The 21,751-nt window shown below is 34.5% G+C and overlaps 1 protein-coding gene across 1 annotated transcript in view; it reads left to right on the top strand.

Moving 5' to 3' along the window:
- Positions 1 to 16,606, top strand: part of TNPO1 (transportin 1) — an 83,831-nt gene extending 67,225 nt beyond the window's left edge. Inside the window, exons 14-25 of the mRNA XM_052659008.1 lie at positions 1,929 to 2,100; positions 2,969 to 3,055; positions 4,432 to 4,539; positions 4,673 to 4,831; positions 4,911 to 4,998; positions 7,491 to 7,589; positions 7,777 to 7,872; positions 10,667 to 10,742; positions 11,621 to 11,720; positions 13,748 to 13,822; positions 14,821 to 14,963; positions 15,984 to 16,606. Of these exons, the coding sequence (XP_052514968.1) occupies positions 1,929 to 2,100; positions 2,969 to 3,055; positions 4,432 to 4,539; positions 4,673 to 4,831; positions 4,911 to 4,998; positions 7,491 to 7,589; positions 7,777 to 7,872; positions 10,667 to 10,742; positions 11,621 to 11,720; positions 13,748 to 13,822; positions 14,821 to 14,928 (1,168 nt within the window). The 3' untranslated portion in view covers positions 14,929 to 14,963; positions 15,984 to 16,606. The remainder of the gene's footprint in view (positions 1 to 1,928; positions 2,101 to 2,968; positions 3,056 to 4,431; positions 4,540 to 4,672; positions 4,832 to 4,910; positions 4,999 to 7,490; positions 7,590 to 7,776; positions 7,873 to 10,666; positions 10,743 to 11,620; positions 11,721 to 13,747; positions 13,823 to 14,820; positions 14,964 to 15,983) is intronic.
- Positions 16,607 to 21,751: the final 5,145 nt, after the last annotated feature.

Raw genomic sequence — 21,751 nt, 5'->3', positions numbered from 1 at the left:
ATTAGCATTATCTTTCACCCTCATTCCCACAGATATTTGGAGTGGTTGTGGCAAGAGTGCTATTCTTGGAGAAATAGAAAAGTTTGAGCAGGATTGACTTTTTTTAGTCTACAGTCAGCTCCATAACTCCTCAGGAAGTCCCGCAGTGACCACCCATCTGCCACAGTGGTTCAGCTCCAGTAACCACTTCTGTCAGTTGCATTTGGGGTTGTCTGTTCATCAGATCAGTGGTTTCATTACTATGAATATTTCCGTTTTCTGGAAGAAATCTTCATGTTCTAAAAACGCTTGCCATTTATGTTTATAGTTCTTAATTTTTCAAGTAGAATTGCTCCTACTGTTTACTTTGTTAATAAGGAAGAAATAGCTGCTGAAAGAGAGCAAAGTAAGTTTAAGTGTAGGTAGACTCTACCAGATTTGAAAGAGTTCAAATTCATAATGATATGAAAGTTAAACAAGGGAGCTTTGGTGATTAATAGCACCAGTTTTTTTTTTTTCCAAGGGAAGGGAGGGTACACATTATATTTGGTTTCTGGTAGATGTTTCATTCTGCAAGGTTTTTTACTAATTGTTAGACATATATAAAATATTATGTGTATAGTCTCTGCCATCTTAAAATTTATAGGCTAGTAAGTATATAATTATGGAAAGTGTCATGAAAGAAATATAGTTCAGTGTTAATGAACTAGACTTTAATTAACAAATGGCTTAAGCCTATCATTTTAGGAAATTCCTGTCTGGCTAGGAGAGATTACTGTAACCTTAATTTCAAAAATGAAGGGCCAGATACACCTTAAAGTCAAGAAAAATTTAGGTATAAGTTGAAGTAATTGCCCTGAGACCCTAGAGTTTGTTCCTTTCTTGTGTATTTGTCCTAACAAATAAGCTACAAGTAAACAAATTTCTAATAACAAATGCTTTGTGCATTCTCATGTATAGTATAGGGCTTAGAGAAAAAATTTTAAACTTCACTGAGGAAAAATTGACAAACATAATTGCAATACTCAAAGTATACAACATGTTGATTTGATACACATAAATACGGTAGAACACTCACCACGATTAACACAGGTAACTCAGCAGCTTCTGAGTACTCAGTGCTGTATTAACTGTCATTACCATGCCGTGTATTAGATACTTTGGAATTTATTCTTGCAGTTGAAAAGTTGTGGCTGCCAGCACCTCATTCCCTCTCCCACTAAGAGAAGCATTTGAGAGACCATGATACTGCTGTGTTCTCAGACATCTCAAACTCACTGTTAAAGCTGCTTCTATCTTTTTGTGGCGCTTCGTATGCAAATGAAGGTTGAAGAGTTTTTTTGTTATTTTTTTAATTTATTTCTTTATTGAAGGATAATTGCTTTACAAAATTTTGTTGTTTTCTGTCAAACCTCAACATGAATCAGCCATAGGAATATACATCCCCTCCCTTTTGAACCTCCCTCCCATCTCCTGCCCCATCCCATCTGTCTAGGTTGATGCAGAACCCCTATTTGAGTTTCCTGAAACAAACAGCAAATTCCTGTTGGCTATCTATGTTACATATGGTAATGTAAGTTTTAATAGTTTTAATTCTGGTGTCATTAGTCTGGAACATCAGTAAAATGTAAACTCCCTGAGAAAGGGGACATTGTTTTGTTCGTTGCTTTGTCCCCAGCCCTCAGTCACTAAATAAGTAGTAAACACCAAATAAACTTTTGATTGAACCAGCAGTTTTCGACTTTACCATTGTAGTTAAGCAGATACAATCTCTTTGAAATAAGTGGTAAGGAATGGGAAGGAAATGATAAAAATAAGTGTCTGGTGTGGTGAGGTAGGGAGATGTGCGTGTAAATAAGTATTCCTTAAACTCTATACTTAATTTCTTGTCTCTGTTGTGAACTGTTTCTTTTCTACAAGAGTAATCTCTCTCCCTTTTTAAATTATAGTGCCTTTGCTACCCTTGAAGAGGAGGCTTGTACAGAACTTGTTCCTTACCTTGCTTATATACTTGATACCTTGGTCTTCGCATTTAGTAAATACCAGCATAAGAACTTGCTCATTCTTTATGATGCCATAGGAACTTTAGCAGACTCAGTAGGACATCACTTAAACAAACCTGTAAGTATCTGTGATGAACCATTATGAGAAAAATCAAATATAAAGCATAGTTATACTCAATATGTCATATATTTGAAAAATGTTTAGGGAGGTGTGAACACTTAGTGTTTGTGGCTTTAAGAATATAGGGCTGAAAAAGATAGCAAGTGTACTTACTTTTAAATAATATTAAAAAAAAGAAATACGTGCAGGGTGTGAAAATTAGGGCAGCTTTATCACATGAATATACCAACACATTTTAGAGTGACAAAAGGAAAGGGGATAAACGTTTTATACTCTGGATTTCAGAGTTAAGAATAGAAGAGATGGGTGAATCTGATTTGTTTAAATGGGATTTAATATTTGAATTTTAATATAGCTTGAAATCCCCTGCTGAAGAATAGACTTCTTGTTTATGATTACCCTGTAAAACATCTTAAGAAATAGTCTGTGTTTATAGGTTATGCTTAACACTTGGTGCAGGACACTTGTTTGTGGGTTTGCTTTGATGGTTGTTTTGGTTTTGTTTGGTAGGGGGTTTCTAATATCTTAGATTAGACTACTTGGAATCTATGTTCCAGTTTACATGATGACTGTTTATTGATTTGATTGCAGGGATTCTTTCTTAGTAAGAACATTTAAATGATTATGAATCTTTTTCTACAATGTCTTTAATAAATTTATCTGTCATTTATAACCTACTGAACAGCAAGTCATATTACGTATCACAGGTCATGGAACTAAAAAAATTCAAAGAATAAGTCTTAAAATTCTTTCCGTAAAAATTTTATACAATTATTCTAAATGGATTTTAGTTTTCATAGACTTAGTGTGGACTTGTTTACATATGATAGTGGAGCTTTCTGTGTTTTTCGTCATTGTAATTTAGGAATATATCCAGATGCTAATGCCTCCACTGATCCAGAAATGGAACATGTTAAAGGATGAAGATAAAGACCTCTTCCCTTTACTTGAGGTATGCTGTTGACCATGCGTATGTGTGTTCGTCACTCAGCTGCATCAGACTCTGCAGCCCCATGGACTGTAGCCTTCCAGGCTCCTCTGTCCGTGAAATTCCCCAGGCAGGGATACTAGAGTGGGTATTCATTCCCTTCTCCAGAGGTATGCTAAGCTGGCAACAGTTAGTTAACCTGTTTTTCATCAAAAAAAACACATATTCAGACCTATAATGACTATATGTAATAAGTGTTAATTTACATTCTGAACCATTTCTGTTAAAATGCTGAATAAACATGCAGCTCCATATAACTTGACCTGTGTGCTCCATCTCTTCCATCATGTCCAACTCTGCCGCTGCATGTAGGGTAGCCCACCAGGTACCTCTTACCACTGTGGGATTTTCCTGGCAAGAATGCTGAAGTCGGTGGCCATGTCCTTCTCCAGGGGATCTTCCCAATCCAGGCATTGAACCTTGTCTCAGCATTGCAGGCGGATTCTTTACCGCTGAGCCACCAGGGACAAACTATTGAATTTATGTTTTCTAACCTGTTGTACTTGATAGTAAATTATCCTTGGAGATCTTTCCATATAAGTATATATATATATATTTCTACTTAACTGTATTTCTTTATGTAGATATACAGCCATGTCATAATTGATATAGCTTAGATTCTTTTATCGTTTCTGCATATATATACTCATATACATGTGAAGTAGCATCGACACCTTTTTTATATAGTTTGAAGTTTTTTCATGTATTTAAATACTTTTTTTTAAACACCTCCCCCGCCAAGTTTATATGCTATTCAAATAACTGAACACACACTCAGATGTGGCAACTTAAATCTGGATGAATTGATTTTGATAGAGCCATATCAGTCATTCTAGTCTCCCCTGTTATTTCAGGGGTCATCACTTCTGCCTTGAATGGTCCCTACCCAACAAAGTAAAAATTTCTGTGACAAAGAACAATGGCTCATTCTGGGCCCAACAGAATAAAAAGAATAATTATAGCTAAATATATTTATTTCCAGGCAAGGCTCAGAATGTGCCCACATTCTGAGATCTACCCACATTATTGACCAAGATGGGAAGCTAAATAAATCTCTCATATTTGAGGAAAAAAACTAGGAATACTTAATACTGAAATTTGTTCCTGAAAGATAATGTTCATTATAGAAACCTTAACTTTTTTTTCTGAGGAAACCTCCCTTGACCAGCTAGTAAACTTAGCAACAACAACCGCATCCAAAAGAGAGGTTTGAAAAGATAAAATTGCTATACTACAGAAGAGTAGAAATGACCAGGATTTTATTGAGTATGCTTTCAAGCATTTATCATAATCTTAATTATACCTGGAAATGTTACATGCATCTACTTTATCCTTTCCAGTGCCTATCTTCAGTTGCCACAGCTCTGCAGTCTGGCTTCCTTCCGTACTGTGAACCTGTGTATCAGCGTTGTGTAAACCTAGTACAGAAGACTCTTGCACAAGCCATGGTATTTAAAAAAGTTTTTTATATCTCTCCCTTCTTGGCATCAGAAACATTTTTCTAAGGATAGGCATAATGCATAAAAACTTTTTCAGTAATTGCTTTAAAGTAAGTTTTCAAAAAATTGTGTGTAATTCCAGCTGAACAATGCTCAACCGGATCAATATGAGGCGCCAGATAAAGATTTTATGATAGTGGCCCTTGATTTACTCAGTGGCCTGGCTGAAGGACTTGGAGGCAACATTGAACAGCTGGTAGCACGAAGTAACATTCTAACACTAATGTATCAGTGCATGCAGGTGAGATTTACTGAATTAAAACGAGAAACTTTTGGTTCTCTGTGTCAGGTTGGGATTAATTTCTGCTGCTTTCTTGCAGGATAAAATGCCAGAGGTTCGACAGAGTTCCTTCGCCCTACTAGGTGACCTGACAAAAGCTTGCTTTCAGCATGTTAAACCTTGTATAGGTATGAATATTTTCTATTGCTGTGATGTGGTTTTTAACATTATTTTTCATCAGCTGTGGTTTTTATTATTAAACTGAAGTCTAATGAAATCCTGACATGTATTAATGTACATTTTACTGGTTAAATCTACTCTGATTGAAGCAAGTGGTTTGGAAACCCCTATTCTCTTGTTTCCTTGAATTCACCATCATTTCAGTGGCTTATTAGGTGTTCATGTTGAAGAAAAGTTGGAAAAGTATTGCTTTAGAGATAGTTCATAGATACTTCTTAAATGGCCTCTTTCTTATTGGTAGAGGTACCCAGAAATAATAATATAATCAGGTTTTCTCATGATAAATCAGCATAAACTATAGGAAATTTCAGTTTTCTTAAAAGTAAATGAAATTTTTTTTCCCCTGTTTTAGTGGCGTAGTGTTTGTCTTAGCCTTTTGTGAAGATAATAAGCAATTGCTTGAATAATGTAACCTGAATTACTGTCAGACCCATAGATTAAATCAAATTTTGGTTACTTTTCTTCATTTCCGTATCCGATCATTTAATCTTGGTTTAAAATATTCATTTTAATTTTTTTTTTCGTTTGATACAGTGTGCTTTGGGAGGCCCCCCTCCAGTTTTGTTTTTTTTTTAGGATGTAATTGACATATGTCAAGACTTGTGTGTGGATTGAGAACTTTTAAGATCTACTATCTTAGCAACTTTCAAATAAACAATACAGTATTGTTAACTGTGAACTTCCCAGGTGGCTCAGTGGTAAAGAATTTACTTGCCAGTGCAGAGGCTGTTGGTAGGAAACACAGGTTCTATCCCTGGATTCGGAAGATTCCATGGAGGAGGAAATGGCAACCCACTCCAGTATTCTTTCCAGGAAAATCTCATAGACAGAGGAGCCTGGTGTCCACACAGTCCGTGGGGTCATGAAGAGCTGGACATGACTGAGTGACTGCGCGCGCACACGCACGCACACACACGCACACACACGCACACACACACACACACACACACACACACACACTCACTCACTCAACTGTAGTCATACTGTGGTAGACTACATCCCCCAGAACCGAACTTATTTTAGAACCCAAAGGTTTTATCTTTTGACCTTCACTCAATTGCCAGTTGTATTTTTCAGTAATGTGTTTCTGAACTTGAATAATAACATTAATTATGATGTATTAAAGTAAGGCATCAAGTTTAAGCCTACCTACTCTAAATGAAACTGTGGTGAATTATTGCTTTAGGGAAGACCTTGTTCTGCAGATACTTTCCCCCTGATTGAAGTTTTTGAGTTTAAATTTGTACAAAAAGATTTTTTTTTTTTTTTGAGACTTTATAGGTCAGGTACCTTCTTCAAGAGATACACAATGTCTGATTGTTTTCTGTTTTTAATGTTACAAACTGGATTATTTTCTAGGTTAGTTTTCTCAAGAGTAATTTGGCAATATCTGGAGACACTGTTACACAGGGGAGGTGTTACTGGTGTCTGGTGGGTAGGGGCGAACGATGTTTCTAAATATCCTATAATACATGAGACAGCCCCTTACAATAGAATAATCTGACCCAGATTATCAGTATTGCTGAGACGGAGAAATTGTGAAATCAACTGGTTTATTAGGGATTAAAAAATGATATTCTAAGTCTTCATTCAGTAGAGAGAATACTTAACGTAGAGATATTCCCATATCAATAAATTATTGCCCATAGGTGGCTCAAACAGTAAAGAATCTACCAGTAATGCAGGAGACCCAGCTTCAGTCCTCGTGTGGGGAAGATCCCCTGGAGAAGGGAATGGCAACCTACTCCAGCATTCTTGTCTGAAAAATCCTATGGACAGAGGAGTCTGGCAGGCTATAGTCCATAGGGTCGCAAAGATTTAAACATGACTGAGTGCCTGACTTTGTTCATATAGAACAGGCAGGATTATTGCTTGTTTCTTTTATCTTTATTTACCAGTTTTGAAGGGAACGAACTGATTTCCAGCATCTTGCACAAGTCCTGTATTATATTTCAAGAGTTTAGTTTTTGTTTGTGTTAGTTATTTGAGTGTCAGCATGAACTCCTAACATTCCATTTTTCCTTTTAAACGGAAGATGATATTCAGAGACCACAATCTGACATTAGAGTAAATGTTACAATAAAAACCAAAATCATTGATATAAAAAATTCTTTGTGTGTGAAAAACCAGCTTTGAAGAAGGTCCTGTTGTATCATATTTTCACTTTTAAAGTGAAATATTTAAAGTTAAATTTCTGTCTGATGCCAAGAGAAATTACTCTGACCAACTCTTTTTAATGATACTTAAAATGAAACCAAACTGGGGCTACTTCACATGAAAGTTCAGTGGCTAGATATTTCCTCCTTCATTTTCTTAAGATAATTATTGCCAACACTTTGTTTTTTTAAAGGTTATATTTTGCCTAGGTTTCAGTTTCCATCTGGTAGATTTCCTTTAAAGCACAAAACTAAAGCTTTTTTTTTTTTTTTTTTTAACCTAGCTGATTTCATGCCAATATTGGGAACCAACCTTAATCCAGAATTCATTTCAGTCTGCAATAATGCCACATGGGCAATTGGAGAGATCTCCATTCAAATGGGTAAGATTTCCGAACCCCCCCCATAACAATTTTTAGATAACTTAATATTTTTGTAGTTGCCTTTTTCTAATGAGCTTTACCTATGTAAATATATAACATATCACAGTAAAGGGGGCAGCATATTTTCCATTGATATTTTAACAATGAAATGTTTCTTTTTTTGTTTTCTCTCTCGGGGATGATCTAGGTATAGAGATGCAGCCTTACATTCCTATGGTGTTGCACCAGCTTGTAGAAATCATTAACAGACCCAACACACCAAAGACGTTGTTAGAGAATACAGGTACCATACGACTGAACTGTTAACGGTGAAGAGAAAACGATCTGCCTTGTCATTTTAAGTTAAGATGCGTAGAGAAACCAAAGCAAAGCTAGCTTTAGAAACCCAGCTTATTAATTAATGGGTGTTTGGGATTCTCAGTCATGAAATGAACTGTTTGAGCTTCATTCCATAGCCAGTTTCCAGAAACTTTCCAAAAAACACTTTTTCCTCTGCTACAGTGTTTTAATACTCCCTAAAGTGGACCCCAGCTCAGATAACTATATGAATTTTTCATTAATTCAGAGTAACTGCTAGCTGGGGAGAATTTTTTAATATGTAAAAATATAACCCCAAATAGATTGTATTGTGGTAGTTAGTCTGTTAATAATGGCATACGTATTTTGTATTTTGTTGTATACTTTAATTGGGAACTTGAGCAGTATCTTGTGGGATTTTTATTCAGAAGGCTTGTTTCTCTTTTGCATTTATAGAGAGCATGTTTATATTAAAGAATACCTTCCATACTATAGAACACATTGCAGGGTGATTTCTTCTTGCTCTGCCTTTTTGCTAATAATTTTTTAAAGTATGAATTCTGTTTTCAATCAGGCATGTCTTTTTCTTCATATACTAAGACAGCTGCAGCAGTATAGTCATAGCCAATGAATGCCTTACCAAAATACTGGACAAAGACTTAAATAAGTTTTTCTAGATAAATTTATCTTCAAAGGTATTTTAATTTTATGGTTTTTAACTGTAGAAAGTTTTTTATATCCTAATGTGATTATTGGTATGGAAGGAAGTCTTTTAATTATAAAACAGTTATATGGCTGTTTGGCTGTATGGGTACTGTTTGTATCTTAAAGTGGATTAGATTTTCCTGCTAAAAAGCTCAAAAACCTATGTGTAGGATGGTTATGAAATCTTGTCAGGTGTTTATCTCTTTAGAATGCAGTACCTATACATGACATTCAGATCTGAAACACTTGCCATTATAAAATTACTGTTGAACATTAAAAATCTTATTTATTTTTAAATGTGAATGCATAACTGCAAATAAATGTTGAGTGTAATGTATATTAAAGTTTCTTGTGGGATATCAGCTGGTGAATTTGCTGTATAGTTCCTTGAACAAATTGGCTTTATTTATAAGATTATATTCTAAGTATGAATCTACCCTAAGTAAATCAAGAGGTAGTTGATAATGCCTTTCAAGTTGATGGATTGAATTTGTGCCCTTAAGAAATACATTTGGGATTCACTGGATTATTCTTATCGCAAGTGACTGCAGAAAATGCTTCTCTTATTCCTTACCCAAAGGAGAAGAGATTAATTATTAAAATAAAATTGTCTGTGGGTAATATCTGTAGATTTTAGCAACTTAATTATTAATACCATTGTCTTAATATTTCATAAAGTCAGTTCCCTAGTGTCTGCAGTTACTTGGTTTTTCCTGAGTAGTATATCCTACACTGAACTTTTTCAATGGACCATCATCTGCTTTATCGCATGTTTCATTGGATTGTTCATACTTGCCTGTTTAATGAGAATGTTGCATAGTTTGTGTCTTTTGAACATAGGTTTTCTTTCTCTTGCTTCATATGAATCTGCTGGATTTTAGTATTATCTGTGTAGTTTGCTTCAAGTAATCCTTAAACATTTTTCTTTACCCCCCTCCCCCACCCTTTTTTTATGAAAGGTTAACCTGTAAATTTTTGAGAGAACACCATTAAAGCACCTCATGGTTTGTTTTCTGTTTGTATTTTTTTTCCCATTGTGTATAAATGTATTTATATGTACGTACCTATGAACTGCAGAATGCAGTTCTGAGTTGCACTTGTTTTAGCTCTTTGTAAGTTCAAGAACTTAACTGAATTTTGATGGTAAATTTATATTTGATTGATTCCCACTTCAGATTTTTAAAAATAAAATATTAGCATGTTGTAATCATGTGTTTTATTATCTATCATTTTGTGCTGTGCATTTCATAGCAAGGACAAAATATTTGTTCCTTTGGTCCACATATCACATGCCATTACAGTGGACTTAATTTTCTTTTTGTCAAATAGGACTTGAAATTAGAATTGTTACCATCAGAGAGAGGGTTTTTTGGAATGGGATTTTGACATAGCACAGCAATTTTCCAATCCATTTATTCAGTATGTACCGTAACACCTAAAATTTGATAGTTGATTTTGATGTTAGGCAAGAAATGGTCCAGTAGCTTATTTTGGAAATGTTGGTAAACAAACCAAAAATATACCAAAATTTTGATTAAATTCCTAGATAATTGCAAAGAATAAAAGTCACTTTTAAAAAGCAGTATGAAGAAGTGAGAAAGATTTTAACTTCTGAGAAGTATGTTTGAATAGACAGTTCAGAAATGTAATCATTTACATTTACTATTATTTCTTGGAGGGGGGACTAGATTTCATTATTAAACTCTGGAATTTTAACTGACTGTAAAGGAAGAATCTATTTAATCCGCTCATTGTTTTTATTAACAGAATAACACTTGATTGAGCGAGAAAAGCAGTTCATCATGGTTTTTGGTGTTCTCTCAATCTTTAAAGTTTTTTTAATTCCTTTTGTTTTTCTTTTTCCAAGAGTATGCCATATATGTTGCTGCCCCTTATTGTAGGGGGTGGTAATAAACAGCACTGGTGAAATCTTATGTTTATTATCATACACAAATTCTGTTGGTTTCTGTTTCTGAGTTATTTGTTGTTTTTTCTTTATTTTTTCTCCTTCCCCCTCATTTGCTCATGTCTTGGTTGGCGTTTGGTGGTGTATAACCGTGATTGCGTTACCTTAGCAATAACAATTGGTCGTCTTGGTTACGTTTGTCCTCAAGAGGTGGCCCCCATGCTACAGCAGTTTATAAGACCCTGGTGTGTATTATTCAATCTTTTTTTTTTAATTCATTTTTCTTCACTCTTTCTTTCTCTTTCTATCTCACTTTTAGATATATTTTCAGTTGGTTACAAAAATCACAATCCTTAATCATTGCCAACCATGTGACTAATCTTGTCCTATCGGGTTTGTGAGGTTTTCAGTAGCATCGTCATGTATATTTATTTTATGTTGTGGCTAACGACTAATTGATGCATGGGATAAGATTGTCACATGCTTGCTGTGTTAAAAAGCCTGATTATACATAAAAAGCATTTAAATATCCACCAGTAAAATAAAGATGCATGCAAATTCTATAAATTTTAGGTTTCTGCATTATGTTTCCTTTTTAAAATTAATTTGAAAATTTGGATTGCATTAAGAAATACATGTTTAAATTTGTTATGTATAAAAATCTTATTTGCTTGTTAATGTAAAAATTGAACATCTACACCATAAGTTGTATAGTAATAGTTTCTATTGTGGCAGTATATCCTATGTTCTGCTGCTTTCAACTGACAGTCTTTCAATTCAAGTCATTTTTAGTAGTGTTTAATGGAATACAAGTCAATACAGTTTTAAAAATTGATAATTTACCTTAGCTCAAGCTAATTAATAGTGTAAATGGGAGATTAAAATCAGTTGTTATTACTTAGATGCAATCTATTGGTAAGAATTGTGAATTTGAAGGTTTTCACTGTATTAAGACTAGATGGGCCTAACATAATATAGTATGAGAAGCTTAAGCTTTATGAAAATTCTTTGAATATAAACATTATCTCTACTCTGGTGCTTATTCCATTAAATACTGTCCATTAGAATTGTAGTTGAACCTACTTTTTACTTAAATGCTAAACTCAATTCTATAATTTAATAGGTGCACCTCTCTGAGAAACATAAGGGACAATGAGGAAAAGGATTCAGCATTTCGTGGGATTTGTACCATGATCAGTGTGAATCCCAGTGGAGTAATCCAAGTAAGATGTTCATAAGGTTTTAATTTTTAATGTTCTGAATTATTAAACTTTAAAGGAGGGGAGGTATTTTTTAAACTATAATTACGAAGATACTGAAACGTGTTTTCCATGTATATTTCCTAATACCTTGCATTGATAATACCTATTTTTATTTTTTAAATCTTTTTTTCTGTTGTGGCTTATAATAATAACAGATTGAAAGAATAAAAATTATATTCTTGAGTTGAATGAAGCCAAAGGCTCTTTCATCCTTTTAGATCTCATTTATTTACTTTGTAAATGCTTCCTAAAACAGTGAATGCAAATTTCCTGAGTTTGAGGCTCTCTATACTTAAGAGAATGATTAAATAGGAGGATACTCTTTCTCTTCAGTTCAGTTTAGTCGCTCAGTCGTGTCCAACTCTGCAACCCCATGAATCGCAGCACGCCAGGCCTCCCTGTCCATCACCAACTCCCGAGTTCACTCAGACTCAGGTCCATCGAGTCAAGTGATGCCACCCAGCCATCTCATCCTCTGTTGTCCCTTCTCCTGCCCCCAATCCCTCCCAGCATCAGAGTCTTTTCCGATGAGTCAACTCTTCATGTGAGGTGGCCAAAGTACTGGAGTTTCAGCTTCAGCATCATTCCTTCCAAAGAAATCCCGGGGCTGATCTTCAGAATGGACTGGTTGGATCTCCTTGCAGTCCAAGGGACTCTCAAGAGTCTTCTCCAACACCACAGTTCAAAAGCATCAATTCTTCGGTGCTCAGCCTTCTTCACAGTCCAACTCTCACATCCATACAGTAAATAAAATAGAGTACTGAGTCAACCATTATAACTGCTTTAACTTTGATTTATTATCCTTATTTTGTTTCCTATACTAGTTTAGATTATATTTAGACATCTTTAGCATTTAAAGAATTATTTGGCAACAATACCAAACGTGAATCTGATCAAACCTCTGGATCCAGCTTACACGTAAAATGTAAAGGAACATGTTGATTGACACCAAATGTATGAAATCAACAAAATACAGGCTGTGGGCTTTAGAGTAAATGCCCCACATTCCTCAACAGATACAAATTGTAAGGAAAAGAAAGTGTAACAAGGGTTTTCAAGAAAACCTTTCACTTTTAAGAGATGGGTGCTTTGAACATTTTTTAATTGATGTGTAGAAAATAGGCACTGAACCACGTACACGATAGATTTTAGGCACATGCATTTTATTTGTGTAAATATGTGTTTTATGTACATATTGGTATTAGTGAATTTTGGAGTTAATGAGGTTCTCTGAATTTAGGTTCTCTAAAATTTAAAATAGTCAACATCTCACACCATCAGCAATATTTTGTATGTTGAACTGTTTCAGTAAGATAGTTGAGACTGAAAAATACTTAAGTGAAGTATTTCAAGTATATACCTATTATGTTGTTCTTTTAGTCAGAATAACCTGATTGTCTTTTAAATAACAGTCTGAGCATTGGGAGTTTTTTTGTTTGTCTGAGTTGAGTTGGATTAGGTGCTGTTGGTAACTGCATAATTTTTGTTCTAACTTAATGGTCATTTCATTTACATTTCTGCCTGAAGACGGATCTTGAAACTTAGGCCTATTAATTTTCATATACTTTAAATAAAATTGATTTGATATATATTTAACTAGCTTAAAATTATTTCTCAGCCAATCAAAACTGTAAAATTACTGAATTTATAGAATTCTTTAATTCTATAAATGAAGGTTTTTTTGAACTGGTGCTTATTTGGTGCTTTCAGTCTTAGCTGATGTATACATTAGACTGGGGTTTTGTTCTGTAATGTAAAATGAAATACAAGAAGGTACTAAATTCTAATATAAACTGTATGAATTAGAGATTCCTTGATAAGGTGGAGTCTTAAGGACAACCATTAAGAAATCACTTAGAATTCCTTATCATAGCTGTTAAATTTTTTTTTTTTAACCTAGAATTCTCTTGGTATATATTCTGAGGTTTACATGTCTTGTGTTTGACAAGTATAGTATCAACATAAGGTGTATTTTTTGCTCGTTACAGGATTTTATATTTTTTTGTGATGCTGTCGCATCATGGATTAATCCAAAAGATGATCTGAGAGACATGTTCTGTAAGGTAACTAAAAAGTCTTTACGATACATATCTTGTAACTGTTGCAGTCCTAGTTGGGAAATAAATTATCTTTTTATTTCATATGGGACTTAGACTCTTTGAGTCAGTGTTGGTAGACTATGTAACCTTTGTTTTGGTAAAGAAGTTGACTTTCTTTTCTTGATATACAGTCGTGACCTTGTATCAATAGAGCACATACTTTTAAAATGTTTTCTCAAGCAGTACCACTGATTCATGTAGGCCCATTATCCCAGCTATACTAAATAAGTAGTTTGTTAGCTGCCCAGTTGTGTCCGACCCTTTGCAGCCTGTCCTATTGCCAGGCTCCTCTGTCCATGGAATTCTTCAGGAATACTGGAGTGGGTTGCCATTCTCTTCTCCAGGGGATCTTCCCTACCCAGGGATCAAACCTTGGTCTCTTGCATTGCAGGCAGATTCTTTAGCATCCTAGCCATCAGGGAGGCCCATGCAAAGTAGGATATATTTTCAAAAATGACCGACTAAGATTGGAGTATAATATAATCTGTCGAACAAAGTCAGTCTAGTAGTCACAACAAGGATTAAACCTGTCTGTTTCAGTAATGCCCCCCTTGGATTAATTCTAGTCACCCCTCAATAGTGAACTATATAGTTGCAGCAATGAACCCAAAGCTTTGTATATTTTCCATTTGAAAATATGGCATAAAAATTTTAATCCCTTGGGTGGATTCTATACCTTTATTCTTGCTTCTCATTACTATTTAGGTAGAGTTGCTTAGAGTACTTCTTTTGCTAGGACACTTAACTGAATTCTGACCTTCTCAAAGCGAAGTGTGCAGCGTATCTATCCTGTGAGGTGCTTTTGGGCAAGACATGGAATGATACAGATTTCAACAAAAGTTTGAGAATACTTTAAAATGGGTAAAATTTTAGAATAATCAATAGTGTTTGATTTCAGAAGCTATGCAGATACGAGTTCCTCTTTTGTTACTGATTATTTAATGATTATTTACTTTTTGCAGATCCTTCATGGATTTAAAAATCAAGTTGGAGATGAAAATTGGAGGCGTTTCTCTGACCAGTTTCCGCTTCCCTTAAAAGAGCGTCTTGCAGCTTTTTATGGTGTTTAATCTCATATACTTAAGCTGCAGTCCCAAAATTAGGGGTAAGTTGTAAGAAATTTGGAATTTTTCAGGATGGAAAAACTTGTTAGGACTTCAATCTAGAACTACCGTGAATAGAATAAAAGCTGTTTGTTTTCCACAGAGGTTGAGTAGAAGAGTCTTATATTACATTTGACTTAAAATTGACTTATGTGAAGTCTACAGATTGATTTATTTATTTACGAACCAGCAAAGCAAGATAAAATGCATGGTTCCACTTTGAAGCCTCTTAGAAGGAAATCCAAGTTGGTACGCTAGTTAAATTTCAGCCTGTCCTTTTCTTAATTTTTTAAGTATAGCCTTTTATATATCAAAAGCTTTCTGTGTTGTGAGCTTTAGGGAAAACCCAAGTAGAACTGGAGCTCAGTTTGGTCTCAGTAAAAATAATTATTCAATATTTATTCTTTATATTTTATTGAGTCCCTACCTTGTGCCCAGCACGGTTTTTTTTGTTTGTTTGTTTGTTTTTTGAAAGGTTCATTTTTGATTTGGGGTGGTAAAGAGGTAAGTCCACCTGGACTCTTGTTCTTTGAGTTTTTCTGACCCAAGTCAAACTAACAATTCTCGTATTTTAGCCTTAGTTCCCTCATTAGGTTATTTTAAGGATTAAATACTGTGCCAGGACTAGGTATATTGCCTGACACACTAAGTTGGCTCTTTTATAAATATTAGAAATATGGGTGATAATGTTTTAATTCAAGAAATAACGGCTGCCATTGAGATCCATTGTACAAATAGGGATAAAGAATTAGACTCATCATCCCACAAGCCATATTTCGTCTGTTTGCAGTGCTGCGCCTCTCTCTGCCTGACGTCACTTTCTGTGTCTGATGCAGGAGGCAGCTGAGAGCCATAGGAGAAAGAGGCCACATGGCTTCACTGACTAGTGTGATCCTGGGCAGTTGGTCCAGTTTTTTATGTTCTTTAGAGATTGTATTGTTACTTGATTGATTTTATGTTCCACTGGTCTTAAAAAAAGAAACAATTTTGTTTAAGTATAAAATTGTTTTGTTTTCTTACAGGTCCTTCAGTCTTGGAGACTATGAGGGAGCCTCTGCACCCAGGGAAAATGTTACCCTTTACAGGGGGGAAGGGTAAACCAGTAGGGAATACAGTACAATCCCAACCCTACTGGGAGGGGCGGGAGGGAGGTGTTGCCGTCACTGTATTAAGTCGATGTTGGGAAACGTTTTAACATCTGGAGCCTTTGTGGGTGGAAATCTGTCTCCAATTACAACTCTGCACTGGATGTGAAGAAGCAAAAAAAAACCTATCTACTCACAAAACAGTACATTCTGGAATATTATGGGGAATTGTACCAAAACAAGAACCATATAAACGCTGCGTAGGGATAAGAAAGAAGAGAAATTCTATAGCGCACAATAAAGGAAACCTAAGAGCGGGGATTAGAGACAGTAAAGGGTTTTTTTTTCCTTTTCTTTTTTTTTTTTTTTATTTAAAAGGTTTTATAAAATTTCCCACATGATGGGGCCTTGTTTTTTGCATGCTGATGAAGAACTACACAGATGAAAGCTAATCGAGTTAAATCAGCTTGCCTACCCATAGTAGAAGCAGGTTCTTGGAAGTTACAATTTAAGGTACCCCGAAAAGTTGGAAATAAAACAAAACAAATTTAAACAATGAAGCACCCTGTGAAATGCCAAATGAGTCACTCCTTTTACCTTTGTGGGGTGGGCAGGGAGGGAGGAATAAATGGGGCTGGACATATCGAACTGAAGATTGACATCTTGGTTTTTCATTAAGACATTAACGTAGTGGATATAATTTGATGGTTGTACATCATTAGATTTAATTTCTAGGCCAAGATATTGTTCTTTTTAAAGTGCAGTTTAAGGTTCAGGCATGCGTTCTGGCTCATAGTGATTGAAAGTACTTTAAATTAGTGGGGAAGTAGCATGCTTGCATCACATAGAGTGAGATTGGTATTCAGTTACCTCTGTGGCGCCAGTTTGTGTTGCAGTTTACCGATTCAATATAGCCCTGCATTTAAAATTCCTTTTTAAGATTTGTGAATTTTATTTTTATTAAGAATATAGATATAAAGTACTGTAGTTTACAGCTAGGCCTTGAAATAATCTTTTTAGGATCTGTTAGGAATAAGATTGGTATTGTATCGTGTGTAACCTGCACAATGTGGAAAGCTGATATACCTGTGCAAAATCTTTGCCTCTGTGCTGTCAGTGTGGTGTGCTTTCTGCATGGTTATATGCTACTAGTGATTTTATCAAAACTTCTCTAAAACTTAAATTACATGGTAAAGATCTGTAAGAGGCGCATAAATGTTAGTTGGCACATAAAGACAATTGTAGAAGTTGAAGACATGATTGCTATATTTCAATGTTTATTCCCACTCAACATATTGCCTTCTGAGCTTTCTTTTTTTGTTCAAAGCATGATCTTAAAGATATGTTTAAGTTACTGGATGTGATGCAGGGTTCCTACACTGTATTGGCGCATGTTGGTGGCCCTCTGTGCCCTAGATACCTGCACACGGGGTGCAAGTAAAAAGCTACAGAGTGAAAGTGGGTTTGGATCCTCTTCATTTCATTTGTTTAGCTTTTCTGTTATTTTTCTCTACTTACATGTATTCCTGTGAATAAATCCTTGTTAAGTTAACCCTTTACTTTTCCTTCCATGTGTATTTTCTTATATACTGTGAATGTGAAAACCTAACTGGTACACTTGATCTTGTGTCCATATGGAAGTGCAAGTCTTTATTAATTTGGATTGCCTGAACAGTGTATCCCATGATGATGAAGGAAAATGGAGAGATTTTTCTTTTTAACTCTGCTGGTCAGAGATGAAGCCACACCTTTCCATTTTTCAATGCTGCATATTTAATCTGCAACAGAAATGTTAAGCCATAACAACCTTTTTATATTTTAGTTTGTCACCTTTGCATTGCAGAATAAATACTGAATAACCATTTTTGTAAGCAGTTGCTCCTCTTTGCATGGTTCTATTCCTCTAAAGGTGTTGAATGACACAGCCATTGCACTGAAGTCTGAGCTGTGTGCGTGTGAATTTATAAATACCGTTTCAAAAAAATTCAAATGCATGGTAGCATGCAGAAAGGTTTTTGTTGTGTGTGTGTGTGTGTATTTTTTTTAACATGTTCTTTCACCTTCTTTTCTCTACTTTGGCTTTGCAAATTTCAGTCTGTAGAGCCTGAAATTAAATCATATTTTTAGTGTCCACTTGTTTTTAATCGTAAGTTGGATCCAAAGGGTATGTAGCATTTTGCTTTCTAGTACCATTGCCTCATTGGGAGCTCAAAATGTGCTTCCTAGTTAGTGTTTAAAACCTGATTAGGGTAGCTGTTTTATCCTCCACTTCTAGTGATATGTAGTTCTCCAAAACTTTTCAATATGGGAGATATTTTAATATTCTGGAATAAGTAGTAAAGATTTTAAATTGAGATAAAAGACAAAATTCTCAAGAACTCTTAAAATATACAGAAACGGTCTTCAGTAAACCTGTGATTGACAATTCTGTATTGACTGAAAAGCATTATTGTTACCTATTGAGTGGAAAAATTAATTTCTAATTAGATATGTAACCAGTCGTGCCCCTTTTTGTAGTCAGTGTGTTTTTAAATTAAAAGGAAATTTAATTTAAAAATACAACATATAAATAAACAGACTGCAACCTGAGATGAGGTTGGGTTTTGGGGTTCCCCCCACCCCCGCTTGAGGTTATAGTTTCTTCCTAATTGTATTTCAGATACATAGTATAACATAGGAATTTGCAGAAGCCATTTAAGTTTAAGTTATCTTTTGAGGTAAGCTCTGATTTAGCATTTATTCTGATAAAACTTAATACATCATGGGATATATATATATATATATAAAGCAAGTTAATTCTTGTGGTGTAGTCTTAATAGTTTTGAATGTTGACTGAATGTCTATGAAATTGTGAGTTTGTCTTTGTTACATTCCAGTGTTTCTGCCTCTTGGCATGCTTAAAGCACGGCTCACTTCATCTGCTCCTTACACACTGAAGTGCTGTTAGTGTGCTCAACTACAGAAATAGCCGCTGCTCAGTGATGTAGGTTTTCTACTTGAATATTTTTATGTTGTAGGAACCTCAGGAGGTCAGTGTTTACTGTTTTATATATGCCTTCTTTTTCCTGTTTGAGCTTCTCTCTCTGAAGGATTCTAACAGAACAAAAGCTGCTGATCAACCTAAGTTGGAAACAGAAAGTGTATTTAATATAGTTTAAATGCATGTTGGGCAGTTCCATGTTACAGTCCATTAGTAAGTGAACTTAGTGCCACAGATATTCATTTATTCAGGAAAGAATTTTGCTTTTTGTATTGTCTAATCTCTTTAATAACTTCATACTGTGTAAAAAAAATCACACTTTTTTATATTTTTTGGTTGGTTATTTTCCAAATAATCAACATGTAAATAATCTTTAAGAGCCAGTCCTGATGCTTTACATTATTGCTACTTGATTTTGTGACGCAAGTTAGATTTCAGAAGAATAGATTTTAAAACACTTAACCAAGCCATTACATCTTAAAAACAAAATAAGTAGCATACATTTTGTAATTAACATATTGATAAACACTGTGATTTTTTTTGTTAAGACTTTTTCATTGATCTGAATTGCTTAAATTGCATATATTGTAAAATAGGGTCAGATGTATATTTTAAAATAATCTCAACTGACTTTCCTCTATTGAAATGCTTTGTCTACTCAGTTATAAAATATTCAGATACAAGTTTTATCTCAGGTGAATACTCTTGTATCCTTCTTTGTTTGGTGACATATGCTTATAAAGGGTCGTCATACTTAAATTCTTTGGTTTTGTTTTTTAGTGTATTTCATGAAGACTCTCCATTTAGTCTGATTTTGTAATTCTTAGTCTAGCAGACCATGGCAGTGTAAGTCCTTCCTGGCGAGCCCTTTGGCATGCAGGTTTACCTTGAAAGGGAATTCAGTTTGGTTCTCCTTTTCTCCAAACTCTTTTTAAGATAGTAGAGTGGAACATTTTCTGTCATGTATTAAATTACCCTGCATATAGCTGAAATGCCAGAACTAAACTAATTATGTCTTAAATCTTTTAGTCTAAATTTAACTTAAATCCTTTGCCATAAAGAAAAAAGTAGGTTTTTTTGCTCCATATAGTTCATCTATATTATTCATATTGAATGTATTAACAGATAACGGTGCAAAAACATTCTTCCCAAGAGAAGAGTGTATCATGCATAACTGCAGTTTAAATCCTTTCTTTAGTAGCCCTTTAAACTATACACAGCTTCGCTTATTGAATTATTTTTTCAAATAATACAAGGGGGAAAACACTTAACTGTCACTACTAGTACTGTTACTGCAATGTAGGCATTGAAATCTTGACTCAAACTATGGTCTTCAGGTTAAGGGCCTAAAATAATCTAGAATAAAAGTCAGATCAATAAAGAGCTGTTTAACAATATTATCTAGTAATACCATGCAAATGCATTATATTAGTATTTAGTCATACTGTATTAAATATAGAGATGTGTCTAATGTCTCTTAAAAATTGTTTTATTTAAAATTTTCTTTCACTTGTACACTTCGCAGGTGACTTGTGACTAATTTTTTCTGTCTTACATAGATCTTCCCCCATTGGTATTATGTGAGGGATTCTTTATGCCTAATTATTATGCTTATTTTAAGATACACGTTTATTGTGATTTGTATCCCAGAATGTATTGTGTTTTTTTTAATGTGTGCATGATTTTGAGGGAAGTTAAAGTGGTGATTGTTTTTTTCACCTCTTGTACATTTAAAAATTAAACCAAATCTATTTGCCAAGCATTATATCACTAACTAGGAAAATAGGATTTTTCCCTTTTATTACTATTTTTGTTCATCTACCATAGAATCCCCTTGAAGATGGCTTGGTATTTTTCACAATTAGCTATTTTGCAAGTCCGGTTATCTTCCTAAAAGCTTATACTATAATATGGTTAGCCTATAAGGCAGTGGTGATGTCCTTCCCAATACCAGCCTCATAAAGGGGTTCTGCTGTACTTTCCCCATATTGCCTCATTGTTCCTCTGTGGATATATAACCAAATTAAGATTGGATGAGTTTTATGGAGATAATAATAAGACAATACTGTATAAGTAATTTTACTCAATAGATTATCATCTGTGAGAAGATGTTTAAACGTGGTTAATGACTTCATATTATAAAACAGTTTTACACTTAATACTCATGTTAATATTGGGTGCAATAATTTAGTAGTTATAGCTTTAGTTATAAATAACTGGATCTTTCTGCTGACAACTTAGGTTGTATGAGTTACGCTTAAAAGCTTTAAATCTGGTGTTTCTTGTACCTGCCACACTATGTTAGAATGTGTCCTTCAAACATATCCTCCTGCAACTTCTCAAACTGTACTAAATTGATATTTCTTGAAGTCAAACTCTGTGCTAACAGATCTTCATTTTAAATAGAATACGGTTTTAATTTTTGATAAGCTGCTGAATTTTAAAGAGAGTTTTTTGGGGCCACCAAATATTTTGGATCATGCAGAGAATATATATTGTACTGTAGTAATTTTGTATTTACATTTGTATGATGTGACATAATAGATGTGAATGTTAATCACTGCTTGACTATGTTAATAAAGTTGTTTAACTATAGATGTTTCACTCTGATTTTTAATGACAGGAAATGAGCTTTCTTCCCCCCACTCCTCCCCCCATTTTGGGTCCAGATAGGTCTTGTGTTCCTTGTTTTTTGTTTTGAGGGTCCTTTTTTTTAGCTTACACT

The sequence above is a fragment of the Budorcas taxicolor genome, chromosome 20, assembly GCF_023091745.1.
Source record: "Budorcas taxicolor isolate Tak-1 chromosome 20, Takin1.1, whole genome shotgun sequence".
NCBI lineage: Eukaryota > Metazoa > Chordata > Mammalia > Artiodactyla > Bovidae > Budorcas > Budorcas taxicolor.
Note: the sequence above shows the minus strand (reverse complement) of the source record. Positions and strands in the feature narration are given on the sequence as shown.